This window comes from Muscardinus avellanarius (genome assembly GCF_963383645.1).
Source record: "Muscardinus avellanarius genome assembly, chromosome: 16".
NCBI lineage: Eukaryota > Metazoa > Chordata > Mammalia > Rodentia > Gliridae > Muscardinus > Muscardinus avellanarius.
Genome location: NC_137802.1, coordinates 71,327,421 through 71,349,903, shown reverse-complemented (window position 1 = coordinate 71,349,903; position 22,483 = coordinate 71,327,421). Strand labels below are relative to the sequence as shown.

General features: G+C 56.6%; 1 protein-coding gene across 1 annotated transcript; it reads left to right on the top strand.

Moving 5' to 3' along the window:
- Nucleotides 1–350: 350 nt before the first annotated feature.
- CYTH1 (cytohesin 1) lies at nt 351–22,260 on the top strand (the record flags this gene model as incomplete). Its single annotated transcript, XM_080713258.1, has 12 exons — nt 351–428; nt 1,294–1,358; nt 5,529–5,595; nt 5,743–5,861; nt 6,043–6,123; nt 7,397–7,509; nt 8,857–9,005; nt 9,330–9,441; nt 14,020–14,096; nt 20,431–20,502; nt 21,026–21,180; nt 22,182–22,260. The coding sequence occupies exons 3-12, from the start codon at nt 5,536–5,538 to the stop codon at nt 22,258–22,260; spliced, it is 1,017 nt and encodes a 338-aa protein (XP_080569384.1). The 5' UTR covers nt 351–428; nt 1,294–1,358; nt 5,529–5,535.
- Between the last annotated feature and the right edge of the window lie 223 nt (nt 22,261–22,483).

Below are 22,483 nucleotides of genomic sequence, written 5' to 3'. Positions count from 1 at the left end.
TGGGGTGGGGGCAGGGCCAACTGCAGGGCAGCGGAGCTGGGGAGCCCTTCTGGGAGGGCAGGCGGGGAGGCCGTGAACGCAGAGAGACTCCCAAAGCTGGCACAAGCTGGGCGGCACCTCGCGGAGGCCAGGTGTGGTCCTGCCTCTTCCCACCCTCTGCACAGTTGGGATCGTGTTTTGAATGTGCGCCCATCCTCACAGAGGCGTCCAGTCTCCAGACCACGGGGCAGAGGCACACCTGTGCTCCTCTCTCCCGCCCTCCCTCTGGCTGCCGGCTGTCTCTGAGTCTGGATCCTTCCCGGCTGTCTGGAAGCTCTCTTGCTAACGTTCCCCTCCTCTCTGCAGTTCCCAGCGACCTGACTGCAGAGGAGCGTCTGGAACTGGAGAACATCCGGCGGAGGAAGCAGGAGCTGCTGGCTGACATTCAGGTAGGGCAGGGAGGCGGCCCAGATCCCCAGCTGGGGATGCGCTGGGGAGCACTGTGGCTCCTCCCTCCGGTGCCCCGCCCCCTGCGGCAGGCTCCGCCCTCGTGGTGCTGGGGCTTGAGGTAGGAGATCGGGTCCTTTGAACTTCACCTTCTTTGTCACAGAAGAATGAAAACACCACCCAGGTGGACTGGACAGCTGCATGGGTGTGTGAAGGTCCTTAGCGATGCTTGTCAGGGCGTAATTTTACCGTTTCTCAAGTTCCTTCAAAACCGCCAGCGTCGTAGGACGAGGCACAGAAGCTGGGCGCTGGGTTACTTTAGCTGCGGCAGCCCGCGGCGCTCTTCTCAGAAAGGGCTAGGGTGTGCGAGGGGCCTGGCGGCCATCCCTGCAGCTTGCTCTGGCCTCGCTCCCGCCCCTGGGGAGCAGTGGGCCCTTCACCGTGAGTCCCTGAGGTGGAGGGTGCGCAGAGATGGGTCACGGGCGGCCGCGGTCTTGGGTGTGCGTGCGTGTCCACACCTTCTGACACCCCTGTGTTGGTGAGCTGCGGACTTGTTCCAAGAGGCTGGCGAGTGGCCGTTCGTCAGCACGATGTATGTTTTTATATGGTCTCCATTCTCATGGGCTCCTTTCCTAGACCTGAGCTCTTGGAGCCACGCGCTGTCTCCCCCTCTGTCCCCAGCGTCGGCCAGGCTCCTCGCGGGGCACACCAGTGTTTGTCGAGTCGTGCGCTCTCCCAGCCCGCCCTTTGGGTTTCTTCCCGGTCCCTGGTTGGTTCCATCCTGCTGCTTGGGTTGTCCCGGGTGGAGGGAGTTAGTGTCCCTTGGGTCTGCGGCTCCCTCCTGGTGACTCTGGGCTGTGTTTGCAGAGGCTGAAGGACGAGATAGCAGAAGTTGCTAATGAAATTGAAAGCCTGGGATCCACAGAGGAAAGGTGAGTGTGCCTGCGGGCCGGCCGGGCCTGGAGGCGCAGCTCCTCCTCCTGCTGGGGCCCCAGGCGTTGGTGGCCTGGTGGCTGGGGGGGGGGCTTGTCTCCTGCCCCCCAGCCTTCACCGCAGGGGCTCTGAGCAGGAGCTTCTCACACTTGCAGATTGAACCAGGGAACTTCAGAGGTGCCAGAAGCCTTCAGTGGCTTTTGAACGTTCATGTGAATTACTATTTCTCCCCCTCTTGTCCACTGCGTTTGTATTTAAATCCCTATTCTTTCTTCGTATAAGGAAAAGCTTAATGAACGCTATTAATAGAATTTTGGAAGGTGGGTGTGCCCAGTTATGTCTGGAGGTAATTGTGAATTCATTTGAACCTTCCTAATGCTTAGGAGAATAGAGAAATGGAATTATAGTATGAAATGACAAGGACCATTAGTGGGTTTTTTTCTTGTAATGACATGAAATATTAGTGACCTTTGAGAGTTTAGTTTTGAATGGGATTTCTAGACCGTTTTCTAACTGCTTAATGCACTCAGTGGGCTGTTTCCAGTCCCCTCCACGTCTGTATTATTCTAAGCCTAAGTCTCCCTGTCTGGCTTCCTAGGACTATTTCATTTGTTATTTTAGACTTGTGCGGGTGAGGTCGTTTGGGAGAGCAAGGCTGCTTGTCCCACAGAAGGATCCGGCTCCCCACTGCCAGGCTCTGCATAGCTGCTTTGGTATTTTAGATGACGGCTTTCTCACTTTCCATTAAAAAATAAAATGTATCCAGGTGTGGTCACGCACACCTGTAATCCTAGTACTTAGGAGGCTGACACAGGAGGATCGCAGGTTCGAGGCCAGCCTCAGTGGCTTAGGTCCAGACCCTGTTTCAAAATTAAAAATAAAATATGGCTGGGAATGTGGGTCAGAGGTAGAATGCCCTTGGGTTCAATCCCTAGTAGCACACACAGAAGTGAAATGTAAAACTTCTCCTATAAAAGGCAGTTGTTAAGAGAAATGGAGAGGCCGGCCGCAGGGCAGAAGATATCTGCAGCATATTATCTGAAAACGGACTTGTGCACAGAGCAGACGCGTCGCTAGTAAAAAGCAGCCCGTTTAAAAGCTGGGGAGTTAGAAGAAGGCGGACATGCACAGACACAGCAAGCGCCCCTTCCCCCGCGCCAGGGCTGCGGCATCGGTGCCCTTGCCCTCGGTGTGACGTGGAGAGTGCCCTGGGCCCCGGGACGGCGCCGCTGGCCAGGACAGGGGCGTGGTCACGTGGAGAACAGGTTGCCAGCCTCTCACAGCGCTGCGTGCACCCTCACCAAGGACCAAACCCGGAGAGGCCTCTGTCCGTGCGGGCTGAGCGGACAGACGGGCCGAGGTGCAGACCGCTGCTCCCTCGCGGCGCAGGCGAGCGGGAGCGAGCTGCTGGCGCACAGCGTGCCCGGACCTCGCCAACATGGTGCGTGCCGGGGGCGCCGATCGCAGTAGGCTTCGGCCAGCGGGTCCCCAACACAGAAAACCACGCTGGGACGGTGGAAGCGGTGGCCGTGGCTGCCCTGAGGTGGCGGGCGCCGGGACCTGACCAGAGGGCGATGGAGGACTTGGTAAAACCCCGAAGAGCGTGAAGAAAAACACATTTCTCAGAATCACTTATCTGGATATAACGATGATGAAGACTTTGGCGCGTTTCCGTTCTGTGTGTTCGGCGCGGGCGCATACATGCGCACAATCCCGGCACCATTTGTCAGGTCAGCTCTTGGCGGGTGACCACGGAGCACCCGGGATCCGACAGGAGGAGCCGTGGCTGGCGCCTGGGATGCCGTGGGCGGCATGAAGGCCCAGTCCGCCCTCGGCAGCTGCCTCTGGAGCCGAAGCAGGGCACCGCAGCTCAGCTGGTCATGTCTGGAACTTAAAATGGCTTTCCATCGAAAGCCCCAAAGGGGAGCTGGAGGACCCACTGCTCAGACAGCTTACACCTGTTCTCGTTCCCCACTGGAGTGCTGTCCTGCCTTGAATCGAAAGCCTGATGGCAGCATTTTATACTTTATACTACTTAATCCAGGAGAAATAGCGCAGTCACACTGCGAGGCTTAAACAGAGGCTCTCGGAGAAGCCATGTGAGCGCAGGAGCTGGAGCTGCGGACTCAGTCCTGAGGGAGCTGGGACAGAGAGCTGGGGAGCCGGCCGGTGTGTCCAGGGAGTGCCAGGCACTGACAGGCGGCCATTGTTTGGGCAGACCTGGGAGTGTGCTGGTCACAGCCATCTCGCCCAGGCCATAGGGATCCTCCGCTGAGGGACCAAGCAGAGGCAAGGACCCTGCAGCTGGCCGCTGGCCACGTGCCTGCCTCTTACAGAAAATCACCAACAGCCTCTCCTTTGGAAATATGGACTACAGCATCTTTCTGGATTTTGAAAATAACTTATCAGACAACCATTAATTCAGTAGGAACGTCTAGACATCAGTCTCAACAGTTTTTCCTATCTGACGTGAAGCTGTGTGTCTCCCCTGTGGTGGTCCTGGTGCTCCATGTCCTGCTTCCCTGACACCCTCAGAGGTTTTAAGAGCCCCTTTCTGAACCTCGAGACAGGACCTCTCCCCCCTCCATATTTAGCCAGTAAAGATGTGTTCCTTGAGGCAGTGATATTTTATCATTTTGTTTCTGAGCAACTTTTTTGCTTTCTGAAAGTATAAGATCACAGTTGTCACTGATGGCAGTGTTCCCCCAAATTCGGGTGAGCACCAGAATCACTGGGGAGACTCTGCCCTGTCACCACTGGGCGACTCTGGCCAGAGCTTGCTTCTCAGGAGTAGACGTGTGGCAGCACGTGTGCAGAGGTGCAGGCTCAAGTCAGAAGCTGCCTCATAGGACGCTGGGTGGGGTGAGTGTGTGTGAGCGGGACAGCTGGGACTTTTCATGTTTTTTCCTTTTGTGAGGTACTGGGGGTGGAGCCCAGGGGCACTCCACCTCCGAGCTACACCCCAGCCCTATTTTTATTATTTCTTTTGGAACAGCGACTCACTGAGTTGCAAAGGACCCCACTAACAGCCGAGGTTGGCTGCAAACCTGCGATCCTCCTGTCTCAGCCTCCCGAGTGCTGGGATGACACATGTGCCCACCACGCCCGCCGGGCTCTTCATTTCTTACGTGCTCCTCACGGAGCCAAGGTCAGATTGCTGGTTTGAGGACCACACTTTGAGAAGTATGGTTTTGTTTTGATGCACAATCAAGAAAACTGCTGTTCATTTGAGCAGTTTCTTAAAAAAAAAAAAAAATATATATATATATATATATATATATATATATATATATACACCGTAAGACCCAGCGGTGTCCACCCCTGACTGTCTGCCAAAGAGAAATGAAAATATGTCCACACGAGGAAGCAAGCGTATACAAGTCCTGATAGTGCCTGTGCATAATGGCCCTAAACTACACCTAGTCTAACTGTCCATCCTTTGCTGTGTGGATAAACAGACACGTCATATCCTATAGTGCAATATTACTCAGCAGTAAAAAGGGGGGCAGTACTGATACATGCTGCAGCATGGATAAACCTGGGAACCTTGGGCTAACTGAAAGCCAGGTACAAGCCAGGTGCGGGGCGCACCTGTAATCTTAGGACATTTGAGGCGGACACAGGAGGATTACAGGTTCAAGGCCAGCCTCAACAATGTAGTGAGCCCTTGCTTGAATATGTTGAAATAATTTTAAAAAGGGAAGAGGTTTAACTCGGTAGTAGAACTCCCCTGGGTTCAGGACAACAACATAATGATGATGATAATAAGTGAGATACAGAAGTCCTGATCTCACGGGACGCTTCTCATATCCATGTTGGAGTAGCGGGTCTGTGGGGATGGGGGGTGGGCACAGGCGCCTGGGCGGTGTGAGTGGGCCGCCGCATGCGGGCGCGCGGGGCCATGCCGGGCTGGAGAAATGTGCTCAGAGCGGGCTGGGTGGTGGTTGTGCAGGTCAGGCCGCACACTGAAACCAGCCAGCACATGCTTAGGATGGCACCTTGGAGGATAGGTCAGGCAGACCCTGACGGGCCTTTAAGAGCCTATGGGGAAGGAACCCGTGGGTCCAGTCGGGCTGTGCTGACCCCCGCGGGCCGAGGCCCGCCCTGTGCAGACCGACTGTCTTCCGCAAGCCCTGGCAGTGTGCTGACGCCGCGTGGTCATCTTTCAGGAAGAACATGCAGAGGAGCAAACAGGTAGCCATGGGCAGGAAGAAATTCAACATGGACCCCAAAAAGGTGAGCGGGCGGCCGAGGCTGCTGGGGGCCGCGCTCAGGGAGGCCGGGGCAGAGGCCGCCAGGGGCCGGACGCTCAGAGAGGCCGGGGCACCCTCAGGCCAGCGCGTGCGCCGTCTGCGTGGCCTCAGTGGCTCTGGCCCTCCGCAGGGCATCCAGTTCCTGGTGGAGAACGACCTGCTGAAGAGCACCTGCGAGGACACCGCCCAGTTCCTGTACAAGGGGGAAGGGCTCAACAAGACCGCCATCGGAGACTACCTGGGCGAGCGGTGAGGCCGCAGCTCCGCGGGCTGGGGCGGGCCTGTGGGGTTGAGCCCACGGGAGGCCAGCTGTGTGGACAGCGGTGCTGAGGCGTGGCCTACGGCTCAGCACGGGGACTCTGCCTGCCTGAGTCAGTGCTTGTCCCGGGCGGCGGCCCTGAGCTCTGCCTCCCGTCTCATCTGTCCCCAGGGATGAGTTCAACATCCAGGTGCTGCACGCCTTTGTGGAGCTGCACGAGTTCACGGACCTGAACCTCGTCCAGGCCCTGCGGTGCGTAGACCTGAGGGCGAGGGCGAGGGCAGCGGGCGCATCCATTCCATGGTGCCTGCACGGAGACGTCTTTGGGGATTCTTGTGGGTGTCTTGAAGCGTTTTGGAGGGCTGCATCCACTGACCTGTGATGAAGAGGACTGGGCGGTCAGGGGTTAGACTGGTTTACTCCGAAGGCTGGTGCTGTGAGACTCTCCCGGGTCTCTGAAGCTTGGGAGACTGATGAGCCTTCAGATGCTCAAGTCCTTTGGTTCGGATGACCCTCGGATTCTGCGTCCTGCAGCAGGTGCACTTGTGCACTTTGCTTTAGAGTGCAAAAAGTAAACTAATACTTTGCTAAATTGCCCTACGTTTTTACTGCTGTGGATATAAATAATAACATTGCCTGTCACGTAGGTGAACAGGTGCAGAGTTAAACCTGTTGGGGCTGGTGTGCAATTCAGCTGAGTGCCAGAGTCCTGGCCTGGCATGCTGGGGCCTAGATTTGATCCCTAGCACTGCAAAACGAAGGAAGGAAGGGAGGAAGGAAGGAAGGAAGATAGTTCAGCCATGGTCTCTCTGTCTGACTTACAGGGATCAACTTTGAGCACTTTGCCCTCCTATCTAAACTTCCTATCTAACCTTGGAGTTGGTTTAAAATGAGCTCTCTGAGCCAGGTGTGGTGATGTGAGCTTGTAATCCCATACTTGGGAGGCTGAGATAGAAGTCACTTCAGGTTCATGGCCAGCCTCAGCTACTTAGGCCCTCCACAATTTAGTGAGACCCTGTTTCAAAAATAAAGAATATAAAGAATGAGAGCTGGGCGTGGTGGTGCACAATTGTAATCCCAGCATTGGGAGGCTGAGACAGGAGGATCTCGGTTCAAGGACAGCCTCAGCTACTTAGGCCTTTTGCAACTCAGTGAGACCCTGTTTCAAAATAAAGACTAAAAAATAGGACTGGAGGCATAACTTGGAGGTAGAGTGCCCCTGGGCTCCATCCCCATTAACACAAAAATATAGTAAAATGAGCACTTTCTATATCTCAGTCTCATGTGTTATTCTAAGGAGGAGAAATATTCTTTGGAATAGGAAAATCTGAATTTCTCGTGTCTCCCTAAGCACTAGGCCCTCAGTTAGGTCCTGGCGATGTCAAGGGGTAGGCTTGCATCTGCTCCATTGTCTAGTAGGAGACTGAAGCCCGCTCGCCTCCCAGCTGCTGAAGTCTCTGGCCGTGTAGCAGTTTATAGATGAGTCAGCTGTGCCCGCAGCCTGAGCCCCCTGTCTCCTCACCAGGCAGTTTCTCTGGAGCTTCCGGCTCCCCGGGGAGGCCCAGAAGATCGACCGGATGATGGAGGCCTTCGCCCAGCGCTACTGCCAGTGCAACAACGGGGTGTTTCAGTCCACAGGTGAGCAAGGGCTCCTCCCGCGGTGGGTACGGGGCTCTTCCTGGGGCTAGTTCATTTCTAACACAAAAAGCTGAGGTTTATGCCTAGGGGCATTATTTGATGGTATTTATAATAATAAAAGGTTGAAAGTGATTCACAAGCCAGATGTGGTGGTGCACGCTTGTAATCCCAGCATTGGGGAGGCTGAGACAGGAGGAACGAGGTTCGTGGCCAGCCTCTTAAGCCCTTTGCAACTCAGTGAGACCCTGTTTCAAAATAAAGAATAAAAAATAAGGCTGGGGGTATAGCTCAGAGGTAGAGTGCCCCTGGGTTCCATCCCTAGTACCTAAAAAAAAAAAAAAAGTAATCCACAAATCCAATATTAAGGCACCAGGAATATAAATTGTGGTCTGAACTATAACATACGTAACTATTAAAAATCACGTTTTTAGCTGGGACACAAATCCCAGCTGTTCAGAAGGCTGAAGCAGGAGGGTTTCAAGATCTAGGCCAGCTGAGGCAACTTGCGAGACCCTGAAACCACCATAGGTAAATGGGGTTGGAAATATAGCTGAGCAGTGACGCGCCCCGGCTCAGTCCCTGGTGCCCTCCAGTGCTTGACGCCGGTTGTGGCAGCATGTGCCACAGTCCAGCTACGCAGGAGGCCAAGGCAGAAGGACACTGGAGCTCAAGAGTTCAAGGCCAGCCTGGGTAACACATGGGAGTCTTGTTTAAAATAATTATGTTTTAGCCAGGTGTGGTGGCGCACGCTTGTAATCCCCGCGCTTGGGAGGCGGAGACAGGAGGATCATGCAGGTTTGAAGCCAGCCCTCTGGCTTAAGAGACCCTGTTTCTAAATAAAAAAAGAATAAAAAATAGGTCTGGTAGTGTAGCCCGGAGGTAGAAGGGTTTCCAGGAACCCCAGTACCACCACCAAACATAAATAAATAAATAAATAAATAAATAAATAAATAAATAAATAAATAAAATTATATTTTAAAAATAAATTTTATTGACAGTGGAAGATTATAAGATTAGAAAAAAGCATAAATATATTTGTATGTTCATATATGTGTATATATTCTATTCAACTTTTGCTACAGTATGTGTCCATGAGATATATTTGTGATGCTACAAGTAGGCACATTTATTTAGAGGAGATGAAGCAAAATAAGTGACTACTAAATCGTAGGTTGCAGGCATTTGCCCTCTTCTTTTTCCCGCGTGGCGCTGCTTGTCAGATCTCCCGTGTTGTGGTGTGCGTGCCTCGCCCTCTTCCGGGAGCAGCCTCCACCCGGCCTCGCCCGGCACTTCCCTGCTGGGTGGACGGCTGCTCTGATGGCGCCTGTGCTTTCCTCTTGTCGCCAGACACTTGCTACGTCCTCTCGTTTGCCATCATCATGTTGAACACCAGCCTGCACAACCCCAACGTCAAGGACAAGCCCACGGTGGAGAGGTTCATCGCCATGAACCGTGGCATCAACGACGGGGGCGACCTGCCCGAGGAGCTGCTCCGGGTGAGCGAGCGGGCGGCCTGCTTGGTGGGGCACCGCGGCGTGGCTGGCCGCTGATGGGGGGAAGGAGAGAGGCGGGCTGTACTAGGCCTCCTGCTCACCTCCTTTGGTCACGTGGCTTCCCCGGCGTGGGGAGCGAGGCCAGCAGGAGCCAGGCCGCGTTCTCCTGGCTCACTGGGCGTCGGACTCGCTTTGTCAGTGTGAGCGGCCCCGAGCCCCTCAAGCACCTGCTTCTCTGCACACACCACTCCTGCCGTTGGGGAAGGCGGGAGAGAGGAGGGAGAGGCACTTCCAGAATCAGACATGCACTGTCATCTTTTCTCCCAGAATCTGTATGAGAGCATAAAAAACGAGCCCTTTAAGATCCCAGAGGATGATGGGAATGACCTCACCCACACCTTCTTCAACCCAGACAGAGAAGGCTGGCTGCTGAAACTCGGTGAGTCCCACCTTGGGTCGGTCGGGGCTCGCGTGGGGCAGGGGTGGGCCACAGGCATCCCGAGAGACTCCGCCCGCCCAGGGGCCTGTCTTATCCAGGGTCCAGCTCCAGAAGGGAGCCACGGTGCCCACCTGCCCACTCTGAGCCACGCGTGGCCAGGCTCTTTGGGCACCTCCCTCCTGCCCTTGCCCTGGGGAGGGCGGCTGCCCTGCCGGTCTCCCTCCCCCCTCCCTCCCCCTCCCTCCCTGCCTCCCTCGCTCTTGCCCCACCCACACATCATCACCCTCGCATCGGGCTCCCAGGGCAGTGCATGTAGCCCAGAGCCCTCGGCTCCTGCAGCGCAACCACGCACTCCCGCTCATCCTGGGCAGTGGGCCGCCTTCCACTCTGAATCAGCCGCATCGATGATTTTGTTCATTCAGAGAAGTTAAAAGTCTGTTCCTCTCCCCTCTGCCAAAAGCGAGCTTGCGTTACTGAGCTCTGTGGTCACGCCGTGCCGTGCAGGTGACCGTGACCACAGGGAGATGCTCGCGGGTCTCGGCCACATTCGGGTCCACGTGCGGTTATTCACTAACTGCTTGGCACGCACAGAGCTCCCCGGCTCTAGGCGTAGCGAGGTCCATCTTTTCTGGCCGCTGGGGAGCCCGCTCCTTGGCTGTAGGTGAGCTGGGTCCCGCAGCAGCAGGGGGTGTTCACTTCAGGGCTGTCCTCTTCAGGCGACCTCCTGGCCTTGCCCACACACCCAGGAAGGCCTGAGCAGAAGCCTCCATCGCTGACGAGTCCAGATGGCAGGAGGATTTCACACTGCCCTCGACAAACCCAAGCCCTTGTGTTTTACAGTATGACTCAGTTCATAAATTCCCATAGAGCACCACTCTGCCCATCGGAGCCTCACACATCTCCTGAGTTGGCCAGCATTCCACAGATCTTTAAGCCAGTAGATTCTTTGAAGTTAAAGCTCTAAAATTACTAACCCCACAGGCAACCTTCTGCTCCATATCCTTATTGCCAAACAGATAGAATTAAGAGTTAAAAGGAAACATACTGGAAATTGGAAAAGTACGTCCAAGTTTGGATTTGCTCCCCTCCAGCAAAATTTGTTTAAATGCTAATGTTAAGTGTTAGCTTTGACAGCTCAGATACTAAAATTAGAACAAAGATTATCTTGGTTCTTGTACCAGGATGACATGAAAATTCATGAGGCATCCCATACATTTAAAAAAGAAAAAAATTCAAGCCAGGCGCAGTGGTGTGTGTCTTTAGTCCCAGCTACTTGGGAGGCTGAGGCAGGAGGATCCCTTGAGCCTAGGAGTTTGAGGCCAGCTTGGGCACACAGTGAAACCCCATCTCAGTAAATAGATAAATAATAAATAAATAAATAAATAGTTTTTTTTTTTAAACTAAACACAAGATTCATTTTTGGGGCCTCACATTATGTTTTCTAAGCCTTTCCCAAACCCTTCTAAGCTCTTAACACTGTGTTTTCCTGGTAGCACTTAGATCACTCCCTTGTGTTTATGTGCCACCCGAGGCACTTCAGCCATCTGTGGTTGTGTGTATATGTCTATGTATGCATATAGCCATAAGCATGTCTATTCTTGTGTATACACATATGTACATGTGTATCCCTGGGTTTATGTGTGTGCATTCTTGTACACACCTTAAATAGCGACAGCCATCTCAAGAAAGACATTGAATTTCCCTGAAGTGGTCTTGCCCTCTCTGCTCTGGATGGACAGGCTGACACGGATTGGCGGCATTACTAGGGCCAGATTCCACCGTGCCGCAAATCCTGCCCTCACCGGGCGGTGCGTGGCCTGTACGCGGAGCCCACCGCCCCGTCAGCTCCCTCCCCGGCAGGCACGGACGTGACTGGCACACTGCACTTAGGTTGAGGAGCCGGGTTTAATTTCTTGGTTTTAATTTTCTTTTCTCCTCATTTGTATGTGTCCATGACTCTGGCTCTCCTTTTCCTTCCCCACACTCCAGGAGGTATGTAGCCCGCACCTGCTCGCTCTGCCCAGGCCTGTCATTGCCGCAGCCTTGCCTTCTTTTGTTATTTTCGGTTATTTTGTTTTAATTGCTGGTGGTAGTGTTGACGCTGCTTCTAACTTACCGCACAGTCCCTAGGGAACTGGCCAGGCCCGGGCGGGCGGCTTGCCCGGCGTTCCCGCCACGGGCTCGTCCAGGCGGAGGAGGTTCCTGCTGCATTCCCTAGGGTGTTGGCAGGCACGTGCTGTGTGGTTGAATTTAAGTTGACCCACAAGTCAACCTGACAGCACGTCATATCAGAGGGGAGAAGGTGAGACTGCTCCCGACTTCCCAAGCCACACTCCCGGGTCACGACGGGAAGCGAGTTCGGGAAGTTGAGATGGGTGACACCGAGGACATGTGCCTTTCCGTGGAAAAGGGAAAAGCTGTCTCCCAAGCCCAAAGGATGCCAAGGGCAGGTTTCAAACCCCCAAACCAGTAAGCCCCGCTGCTGTCCTGGGCCTGCCTCCACGCCTGCTGGTGTCAGGAGGGCCTCCAGCCTCAGCTTCGGTGCATGGTTTTTTTTGTTTTTTTCCATTCCTCTTTTTTAGTGAGTCCTCCTTAAAATCTCAAATTGGCATCCCAGTTACGTGGCTGGCATCGGCTCTCCACTTACTGATTGGGGAGAGCCAGGGAACCCCTCAGGTGTGTGCAGGAGACCTGAGCAGGGCGGCCCAGGCCTCGGCACTGTCACCTGTGTGGGCTTGGCCAGCTGGCCCCCCGGCTGGACACAGCGCCTGCCCCATGTTGAGGGGCCCCGGGAGGTGGGCGGAGCCGTGCAGGGGCCCTGTGAGTTCCACAGGGACTGTCCTAGCCGCACATCGGTCTGTCTGCTTGTTCCATGTCTGTTTTTCTTTCCACATGGAAGTGTTCCCCGTGGCCTGCAGCAACGCTTCGTGGTAGAGGGCTCTGAGGCAGCAGATTGTCCAGGGGAGAGCTTTTGCAATCAGTTTCCCAGCTTCGCCTTCCTTGCAGCGTCCTTCCCTCCATCCTGTCCCTCTTGACACGTGACCCGCTTTCCCCGGTGCCCCAAGTCCCGACGTCCCGGGGGTGTCCCCCTGACAGAGTGCACGGGTGGGCGTCGGCACGAGTTGATGGCTCTCGCTGCTGAGTCCCGCTCGGGGCACAGTCCAGCTGAGGGCTGGAAGACGAGCTGCCGGGCCCTGAAAGGGGCATGGGTCCTTTTAAGAAACAGGTTGTCTCCAATTCTGAGTCTGTTCCTCACCCTCTTTCTCCTCCTCATTGAATTCTGCCAGCCTCTCCAGTTCTCCACATGCATGTCACGGTACCGCTCACGACTTTCCTTAACTCGGGGTGTTCACAGTGAGGGAGGGAGCCTCCCTGCTGGATCCCCGTGCCGCGTGTGCACTCGCCCCTGCCACTTTGACTCTCAGGATGCATGCTCCTGCCCAGTCCCGGGGCCAGGCACCACGCAGCGCCGTGGCACAGGCTGTACGCCGAGTCCTGGGCGCTCTTGGGGCGGTTTCTTCCCACCGCATTCACATGCTCCTCCGGGCTCCCCGGGGTGAGCCAGAGCAGGGCCTGCCGGTGGGAGACGACGTCCCGTGAAGCCGCCCTGTTCTTTGCTCTGTTTGTGATGGAAGTCTGACAGACTTGCCTCCAGGCTGCGGAAGTGAGTTCCCTAGATTGGGTCTCAGCCATGGGCACATCTAAGAAGAGCAGGGTGCAGGCCTGTTAAGGAATCCATGCTGTCTTAGGCAGGAAGGCCCAGGGGCCACTCTGTGTGGTTCCCTTGGTCAGAGGTGAGTGGAGGAGAGGCTGGGTGCAGGCTGGAGACGTGTGGCGCCACTCCATCAGCTCTAGCTGCGTCCTCTGGCCCAGGCCTCAGTTTAACTCCATGCCCACCACACACTACCAGAAGGACCCGGAGGTTGCCCCAGCTGCACCCTGAGTGCTCATCTGACGCACCATCCCTGCCAGGTACCGAGTCCAGAGTCGAGAAGGCTCCCGAGCTGGCCTCCCGGGAGCCTAGGAGCCGGAGTTTCCTCCGGAAGGAATCCTGCCTCCGTTCTCCCCAGGACTCTAGGGCCCAGAAGACTAAAAGGGGTGTAGACACTTGGTGCAGTCAGAGTGTGGGTGGAGGGCGAGTGCAGGGATTCAGCCCCTCGTCCGGTCCCGGGGTGGACTCGGCTGTGAGGGGCGTGGTGCCCTCCCGGGCAGGTCAGAGTGCTTAGCCTGCTCGGTGCCGGCCCCCCCTTCATCTTTCTCTGCTCATCTCTACCACAGCTCTGGCCGGCTTCTCCAGGCCCGGGCACATCCGCATTCGTGCCCTCCTCGCCCGGGTCTCCTCACAGCCACGCTCTCAGCTTGCTGTCCAGCCTCATCTCGGGTGTCCCCTGGACGCGCTTGCTCTGCTCATGCCCATAGACTTTCACTCTGTGAAAGCTGCTTCTGTCTTGGCTGTGTCTTGTCACCGGTGTCATTTTGCCATGGTCTAAGTGTCCCCCGCCCCCGTGAGGGGCCTCGTGTGCCGCAGCGCCGAGCCCCGGTGTCTCTTGTCCAAGTGCGTCTCTGTTTGCTCTGTAGGTGGCAGGGTAAAGACCTGGAAGAGACGCTGGTTCATCCTGACTGACAACTGCCTTTACTACTTTGAGTATACCACGGTGAGCACCTCTGGTGGGTCGGCCTGGGCGGGGCGGGACAGACCTGTGTTTTAAAGCCCTCTAACCAAGCATGGCCGGAGGGGCCCTGGAGAGCTGCCAGGTTTGTCCTGTGACCCTGTGGGGTCCGGGGGGAGTTGAAGCCAGGTGGAAAATACGGTAAATCCCAGAATGGGGCCCAGAAAGGGTGTGGCGCACCTTGCCAAGGAGCCGTCCAGGGACAGCGCCCGGGGCCCGAGACACAGTCAGAGAAGAGAGGAGCGGGCGCTGTGCATGGCACAGGGAGGGCTGGCAGCGGCTGGGAAGAGCAAACTTGATCCATTACCAAGGGAGGACTTGAGGCCGACCAGGAGGGACATGAAAAGGACCCGTCACTCACGACGTACAGGTCCAGGCTTCGTGGGGTATCGGAAGAAACAGCCCGGGGGTAAACTGTACAGTGGAGGGGAAGAAGGGGAAGTGGAAGGGGGAAGGGACTTGAGATCGTCTGGAGTTTGAGAACGTGGGCTTTCTCAAAGCCCGGAAGTTCTTTGGCTCTGACTCACTGGGGAGCAACTGGCAGTCTGCGTTACGTGGGAAGCCCTTGGTAACGGTAGCCCTGAGCACAGAAATGATCCAGCAAGACTGATTTTCAGAGCGCCCTGGAAGAGCAGACGCCCCAGGTCACGCGGGGCTCAGCCTGCGGCTCCCACGCTGGTGACTGCCACCCTCCCCAGGGCCAGCGCGGGGGTCCTGCGGTGGTATTGATTGGGTTTTGAAAGAAATCGAGGCTGTTGAGGTAGGAATGCATGGGTTTTGCTTTCCGACCAGGTCTTTACTTAGTAAAAGTCATGGACCCCACAGAAGGAATTAAAATGTGGACGCCTCTTGTATTCGGGTAGAGCGCAGTGCTGCGTGAGTCGAGCCGTGTCTGTGGAGACACGAGAGCAGCGTCTTGTTGGCACTGGTGGGTGTCACACACAGGTGGCTTCTCACGGAGACAGGAGCCGCAGGACCGTGTCAGGCCGCGGCTCGGGGCGCTCGCTCTGATGGTGCGCTGTCGGCTGGAAGTCAGTGATGCTCAGGGAGGCTAGCCAGGAGTGCGTGCGTGTGGGGCGCACGCCACACAGCTCCCGAGTGGCTTGGTGAAAGTAATGCAGTTCACATGCACAAAGTAACAAGAAGATTCTTTCCATCTCACCCTCCACGTGAAAGTAGTTTGCCCTTTTTTTTTGAAGAGGTCCACACTTGATGTCTTAACATCCCCAGAGACATTCTACCTCTAGCCCTTAGATTTTTTTTTGTTGTTGTTGATGATGTTTTGAACAGGGTCTCGTGCCGGAGCCAGCCGGCAAAAGTACGGGTTCCGGAGAGAGGAGTGAGGATGAAAGAATTTGATTCAGAGAATATTTAATTCTATCATGGAAGGATCTCCAGTCCACTCCCGGGTTGATATCTCTACTGGCTGATCCCGGGTTTATCACTTTCGTCCTATTTATACAGCTCCAGGTCAATCAATCCCTCGTGCCGTCACCACCTGAGCGCGTAACGGTCAGGTCAATCAATCCCTCGTGCCGTCACCACCTGAGCGCGTAACGGTCAGGTCAATCAATCCCACCTGCGCTTCTCTCAGACCTTGAACTTTCCATGACCCCAAACCTCATTGACTCTGGGCAAAGGAAAGTCAGAAGTTTCTTTTGGGAAAAGCCTTAATGGCCCCCCGCAGTCTCGCCAGGTTGCTGAGGGGCTTGCTGTGCAAGCTGCAGAAGCTGGCCATGAACCTGCACTCCTCCTGCCTCGGTCTTCCACGAACCAGGACTATAGACGTGCGCCAGCACCCCGGCTTTGTTTGGACTTGTGGGATAGAATGAGGCCCATGCAGGCACCGAGGCAGTGCACCTGTAATCCCGGGCCACCCCGGGGCAGTGCTGCGCGGCTCCGGCCACCTTGTGCTTTCTCCTGGCTGGCCGGCCACAGCAGCGTCACCTCAGTCCAGTTCAGCCACCTCTGTTCAGCACAGGACAGCATCTTATCAAGCCACATCCCCCGATGGTCACAATCCCAGAGGAGAGCACAGTGCTGGAATGCAGGCTGCCTGGCCCTCCATCGCACGTTCCGGGGACACAAAGTGGTACAGACTCGGGGAGGAGAATCTGGAACCACTTGAAGCCCTGCCAGAGCGAGCTGGACGGGCAGGTGTGAGCAGAGCCCTGCATGCCCGTCTCACTGTGGCTGGGGCACGCGACACCGGTCCCCAAGACAGAGCCCGAGAAGACAGGCCACAGTGCCGGAGCGGAGGCCTGCGGGGTCAAAGGTCGGACCAGCCCGGAAACAGGACTTCACCGAAAGGACAAAAAGGCGGGAGATGGCCGCACCCTCCGGGCACCTGAGAGCCAAGGGTGCCCTGCGCTCCAGGAAACTCCAGTGGGGCAGACTCGTGCCCTCTCCAGGCGTGTGACGTGGCGCACGGCCCTGTGGCCTCCTGCTGGAAGGAGGGGTGCGCTCTGCCTTCATTGTCCTGGAGGCAGGAACAACCCAGGAGCCCTGGTCTGGCCACATTACCCTTGAAGCAAAGCTCAAACAGTGGCATCGTCAAGGAGAAGAAGACCTAAGAAATGCACGCCCAGGACCCTTCTTGAAAGACACCGGACAGTAGGAGCCAGCCGGGAAGAGGCTGGGCACGAGAAGGGCCAGGGGTGGAGGAGCGCCGCGAGCGTCGGGCTCGTTCATTTACACGCAGAGCCGGGCCACGGACACAGGGTCGCAGCGCTTAGGTACAGAGCAGGACTTAGTAAACCTCCAGGACTGAGCCTGGAGCAGATCCTTAAACACAGTGCTCACACCCAGGCGTGCTTCCCCCAGGTGTGCTTCCATGTAGGACTAATGCATGCGCATAAATGTGGAGTGAGGCAAAATGTACTGAAATGCAAAACTGATACCTGTTTATGCTTAAAGATAGAGCTAGTGCTGAAGCCTGCCGAGATACAGAATTAATGCTAAGGTATACTGAAATGCAGAGCTAATACCAAAATTACTAGAATATAGAATTAAGGCCAAAACATACTGAAATAAAGGGCTGGTGCCAAAATGTCCTGAAATAGAGGGCTGGTGCTGAACCGCCTTAAATACACCGAGGGAGCTGGCGCTAAGCGCGGCACTAAACTGATGCTGCCTGCAGCGAGGCCCACAGTGTGCGCAGGCACAGGGCTGGTCCAGCAGGCGTGGGGCACACACCCAGGGCCCCAGCCGCTCGGGGCTGCAGCAGGAGGCTGGCAAGTTCAGGGCCAGCCTGAGCAGGTCAGCAAGACCTGTCTCAAACAGCAACAAAGGCTGGGATGGAGCTCAGCACTAGAAGGCACCTGAGTTCAGTCTCCAGTACGGAGAGGGAGAGAGAGGAGAGGGAGCGAGAAGGCTGGTGCTGAGTAACTGGGAACTGTGACTGAGCACAGGCTCTGAGTGTCATAGACAGAGCAACCCGAGCAACTGGGCCCACTACTTGGCAGGCGTCCAGGGCTCCTTCCAGAGGAGAATCACACCGAGCATCTCTGGACCGAGGAACCTGGGCACAGTTAAGGAGAGTTAGGTAAACTCCAGCATGCCCCTTTCACACCCCCTCGGCTCTCAGAGTGAAGCCAGTCCGGCTTATCACAGGCAGAGGGTGGGAGACTCAGCCCTACAAGAGGGGAAGGTCTCCAGCGAGCGCCCCATGTGAGCCCTGGGAGAAGAGCCTCGTAGCGAGCCGCAGTCCGCAAGCCCACTCGGCTCCTAGTCCCCTGCCGCTCCAGACACAGCTGAGTCCCTGTTGTCTGAGGATGGCCTCTGACCTGCGAGCAGGCGCAGACCAAAGCCACCTAGCAACACAAATGCGACTTGGAGGACTCTAGGGAGGGAGGTCACGCACTCCCAGGAGCCTCCGCTGCCCCGAGGGGACACAGCTGCCGGGAAGCGGGAGCCGGGACCCACGAGCGAGCCCAGCCCCAACTGTGCTTGACGCGTTTTTGAAGGGTTGGAAAAAACAAGAAAGTCTCCCAGAAAGAATAAAAGAATGGAAAGTAATAAGTGAGTTCTTAAAAGACAAGCACTAGTCTGAGAGGCTCCGCAAGTCCCAGAGAGGACCAAGAAAGCAGCCAAGAGGTGGTCCTCGGCTGAGCAGCTAGAGCTTCACAAACACAAGGTGGCGTTTTCAGGTTGAAGAGGGTTCCCAGGTGCCGTGGGCACTGGCTCAGGAGAGTCCCACACCAGGACGGTGTTCTCGGAGCGTGAGGACAGAGAGGAAAGCGTCAGCAACCAGATTAATTTTGGACAGCTATTGAAAGTGACTGGCAGCTGCTTCAGCACTCTGGAACATGCTTCCGCCAAGACTGCCACACCCAGCCCACCGTCCATTCAGGGACAGCACCGTGGTCAAGCACGGCCTCTCAGTGGTCCCCACATACCCTTCTCAGAACATAGGGAGAGGGCAGGCTTTGCCGCCATCAGGATGCTCAGGAAATGGGAAGCCCTTTTGCCTTGGGAGATAATCTTGGGGGGGAGGGAAGAGCCCTCCAGTGGAGAGTGGCGAGCTTGAGGCTGAGGCGTCCGCCAGCCTTGCGGTGCCAGTCCTGAGTGGAGCGGGCTGCGGAGCTCAAGGGACGTCACCAAGGAGTCTGGATCACAGGGTGCCTGATAGGAACCTGGAAAATCTCCTTGGATTTTGACAGAGATGAAACATGTGAAAAGAATAAGTCAAGGAATCCCTCCCCATATCTCGCCTCCAAGGCGACTGTGGACTCAGACGTGGGGAGGAGGCACTTGAGGACAGGGAAGGTAACCCTGGGGCTGCCTGGCATAGAAGAGCAAAGCAGCACCAGCAGCTGCGCGGTGGCTCTGGCCGCGGGCGGTCCTGGGGGTCTGCACAGGAGGAGGAGCGAGGCATCTAGACTGGACGCTCAGGGGAGCACTCCGACGGCTTGGCCCAGCACAGGGGACGCACGCACAACCAGACAAATTGGCTTTAAGAGGCCGAAAGGAGTCGCCATGGCTGGGACGGGGGCTGAAGGACCGTCCTTATTAACACGTGCAACTGGCCGGCGTCTTGTTTTGGGGTCGTAGGGGTAGAATGGGGCATTATGGAGCCACACCAGTCTTTTGACACTTTGTGTACCTGAACTCTCATGGAAACAAAAGCTTAAGCCTGGCGTGGAGGCACACACTTGTAACCCCAGTACTTGCGAGCCTGAGACAGGAGGATCGCAGATTCGAGGACAGTCTCTGTGATACTCTCATTAACCTAGTGAGACTCTGTTTCCAAGTAAAAATAAAATAGGTCTGGGGATATATCTCAGAGGTGAAACGTCTCTGGGTTCAATCCCCAGTACTTCAGAAAAAAAAAAAAAAATTACAGATGCACCTACAACCCCAGCATTTGGGAGATTGAGGTGGGAGGATTGCAAGATGGAGGCCCGCGTGCAGTGACTTAGGCCCTGTTTTAAATTTAAAAAATAATAAATAGCTTGGGGGTGTTGCTCAGTGGTAGGGCACTCGTGGGTTCATCCCCTAACACCACACACGCACACGCACACGCACACGCAGGCCTTGGTGTGTTTGGTGTTTGGCTGATGGGATGGACTGCACCTGGGGGTCCTGGAGGTGGAGGCTGTGCTCTGGACGCGAGCTCAGGCGCCCTCGCAGATCCAGGCGGAGCTGTCAGGAAGGGGAAGGGAGGGGTTCTTTCAGGGGAAAGGAGCTGCACCGGGTCCCTGCGGCTCTCGGAGGCTCTGTTGAAGCTCCTGGCCTCCCCCTCAGAGGACTTGCAGTTACAGGCAATCCTGCCATTGTGTCTGCAGTGCCGAGATGTTCTTGGCCCTGCTGCTTTAGAACCCGGGGAAAGCCAGGCGCCACTGCACGCTTGTAATCCCACACGTGGGAGGCTGAGACGGTGGATCAGGTTCACAGCCAGCCTCAGCAACTTGTGACCTCCCAACTTAATGAGACCTTGTTTCAAAATAAAGACTAAACTAGAGCGGGGAGTGTAGCTCAGAGGTAGAAAGCCCTTGGGTTCAGCAGGGTGTGGTGCGCACCCTTGTAATCCTGTGCTTGGGAGCCGAGACAGGAAGGTTGCAGGTGTGAGGACAGCCTGCAAGCAGTGAGGCTCTCATCACCCTAGTGAGACCGTTTCCAAATAAGAAATAAAATTGGTCTGGGGTGTAGCTTGGAGGTAGGTTCAATCCTCAGTATCACAAAAAATGAAACTAAAGAACCCGGGCCGGGGGGAGGCACAGAGGCCCTCCGCACCTCAGGTGCAGGGGGGAGCGTGGCCGGGGCCTCGGGTGGCATGTCCTCACCGAGCCTTGAGCCTTCCCCTCTGGACTGCCCACAGGACAAGGAGCCCCGGGGGATCATCCCTCTGGAGAACCTCGGTATCCGGGAGGTGGAGGACTCCAAGAAGCCAGTGAGTGCTCCCGCTGCGGTGTGGGACGGGTGGGCCCACGGCTTTTTGAAAGAATGAAGCTTGCAGGCTATTTGAGAAAAACACAAAAGCCTGAGAAATAGCACCACGTCTTGTCACCAAGCCTAACTTGGGCCACGTTGGTGTTCAGGCCACAGGCGAGACTGCGCCTGCCCTCGCTCTGTCCCTCTGTGCCAGCGTCCGTCCCTGGCTCTCACATGGGGGTAGAAATGTCCCTGCCCTGCAGCCTGGGACTCCTTCTAAATATGTTCCCTTTGCTGTCGGCCATCGTGCCGTAGCTGGACTGGCCTTAGCACTGCGGAGCCTCTGCCAGGCTGGAGCTTCAGTGGGCCTGGTGGTGCAACCTGGAGACCCTCCAGCACTCTGCGCTAAGCTTTGCTCTCTGTAGGAGAATATATTTATGTCCCGTGTGTTTTATGAAGGTAAGAATGAAGAGTTTTGGGAAGTGTCTCCCTGGTCGGGGCCTTCTAAGACCTGTCCTTGCTCTGCTCTCCCTCCACCTCAGAACTGCTTCGAGCTCTATATCCCCGACAACAAAGACCAAGTAATCAAGGCCTGCAAGACGGAGGCGGACGGGCGAGTGGTGGAGGGGAACCACACGGTGTACCGCATCTCGGCCCCCACGCCCGAGGAGAAGGAGGAGTGGGCCAAGTGCATCCAGTGAGTGGCCGCCTGCTCGGGGCTCGCTCCCTCTGGAGCTCACAGCCACCTCCAGGCGGCCCTGGGTCCTTGACCATGGCATTGTTGAGAGAGCGCGCCTCCGGGCCAGGTTCCCGGCGCACAGGGCGGGGCGGGCGGGCCGGGCGCCATCTGTGTTCCCTTGGCGAGCGCGTCTAGCGTTTGTGGTGCTGGCGCAGTAGAGATAGTGGTTTTATCATTTGCCCACCCGGCCACAGTGAGGAAACTGAGGCCCACAGAGCTTGAAAAGGTTGCCTGAGGTCACGGGGCGGGGGCGGGGCCTCTGAGGACCTGCACAGGCCAGTGTGGGGCTCGTGACCGCGCAGGCCTCTCTGCCTTCCCAGAGCTGGTCAGCGTCTCCCCTGAAGCTGTGAGAAGCCTGGCGCCCTCCTCCCGCCTGCGAGCGCGGGACCTCACCCTCAGCCCGACCACTCCTCAGGGCAGCTCTGGCTCTTCCCAGTGGGGCCTTGGCCCTTGGACTCTACCCAGGCACCTGTCTTAGGAAGTCTTCCTGATGAGCCGGGCCTTCACCTGGAAAGGGAGGACGCGTGGCCCCTGTGCACCCTCCTGCGCCAGCCCAGCCCCTCCAGTCTGCTCTGTTTTTTGTTATTCGATTATGGTTAATACCAAATGCCAAATGCCTAGTAAATAAGTGAGAAGAGGGAGCGATGGCGGGGGAAGGGGGCGGCCCCGTCCCACCTTGGAGGTCTGCGCAGGCGGGCGGGCTGGCGGAGGAGGCGGGAGACCAGGTTTGCAGTGAGGCCGCCCTCGCTCTGCCTGTCTCGGGACATGCTGCCCACCCGGCCGACCTTCTCTGCTCTTCCTGAGCACCTGCTTGCTGATCAGGTGGAAGTGGCAGAAACCAGTGGCCTGGCCGTGGAGTGCGCCTCTCCCAACGCGCTGTCCCCCTCCACGTGAGCCACTGTGCAGCCCAGGAGGAGGCCCCTTCTCACGTCTCTGCTCTCTCCCTCTCTCTGCCCCAGAGCCGCCATCAGTAGGGACCCTTTCTACGAGATGCTCGCTGCCCGGAAAAAGAAGGTCTCCTCCACGAAGAGACACTGAACCTCACCCGCCGCCCGCTCCAGCCCTTCCGCCTCCGCCAAGGCCGCGGGCGAGGCGCCGGCCAGCGCCCGCCTCCCAGAGACCGCTTCAGCTTTCGCGATGTTTTTGAGGGGGAGAAGGGTGGGCGGTTATCACTGGGGAAGGGACTGCCGCCTGCCGCGCGTGGGTTCTCCGGCCCCTCTGAGAACGCAGCTCCTAGCAGCAGAGCGCCACGGGCCTCCCT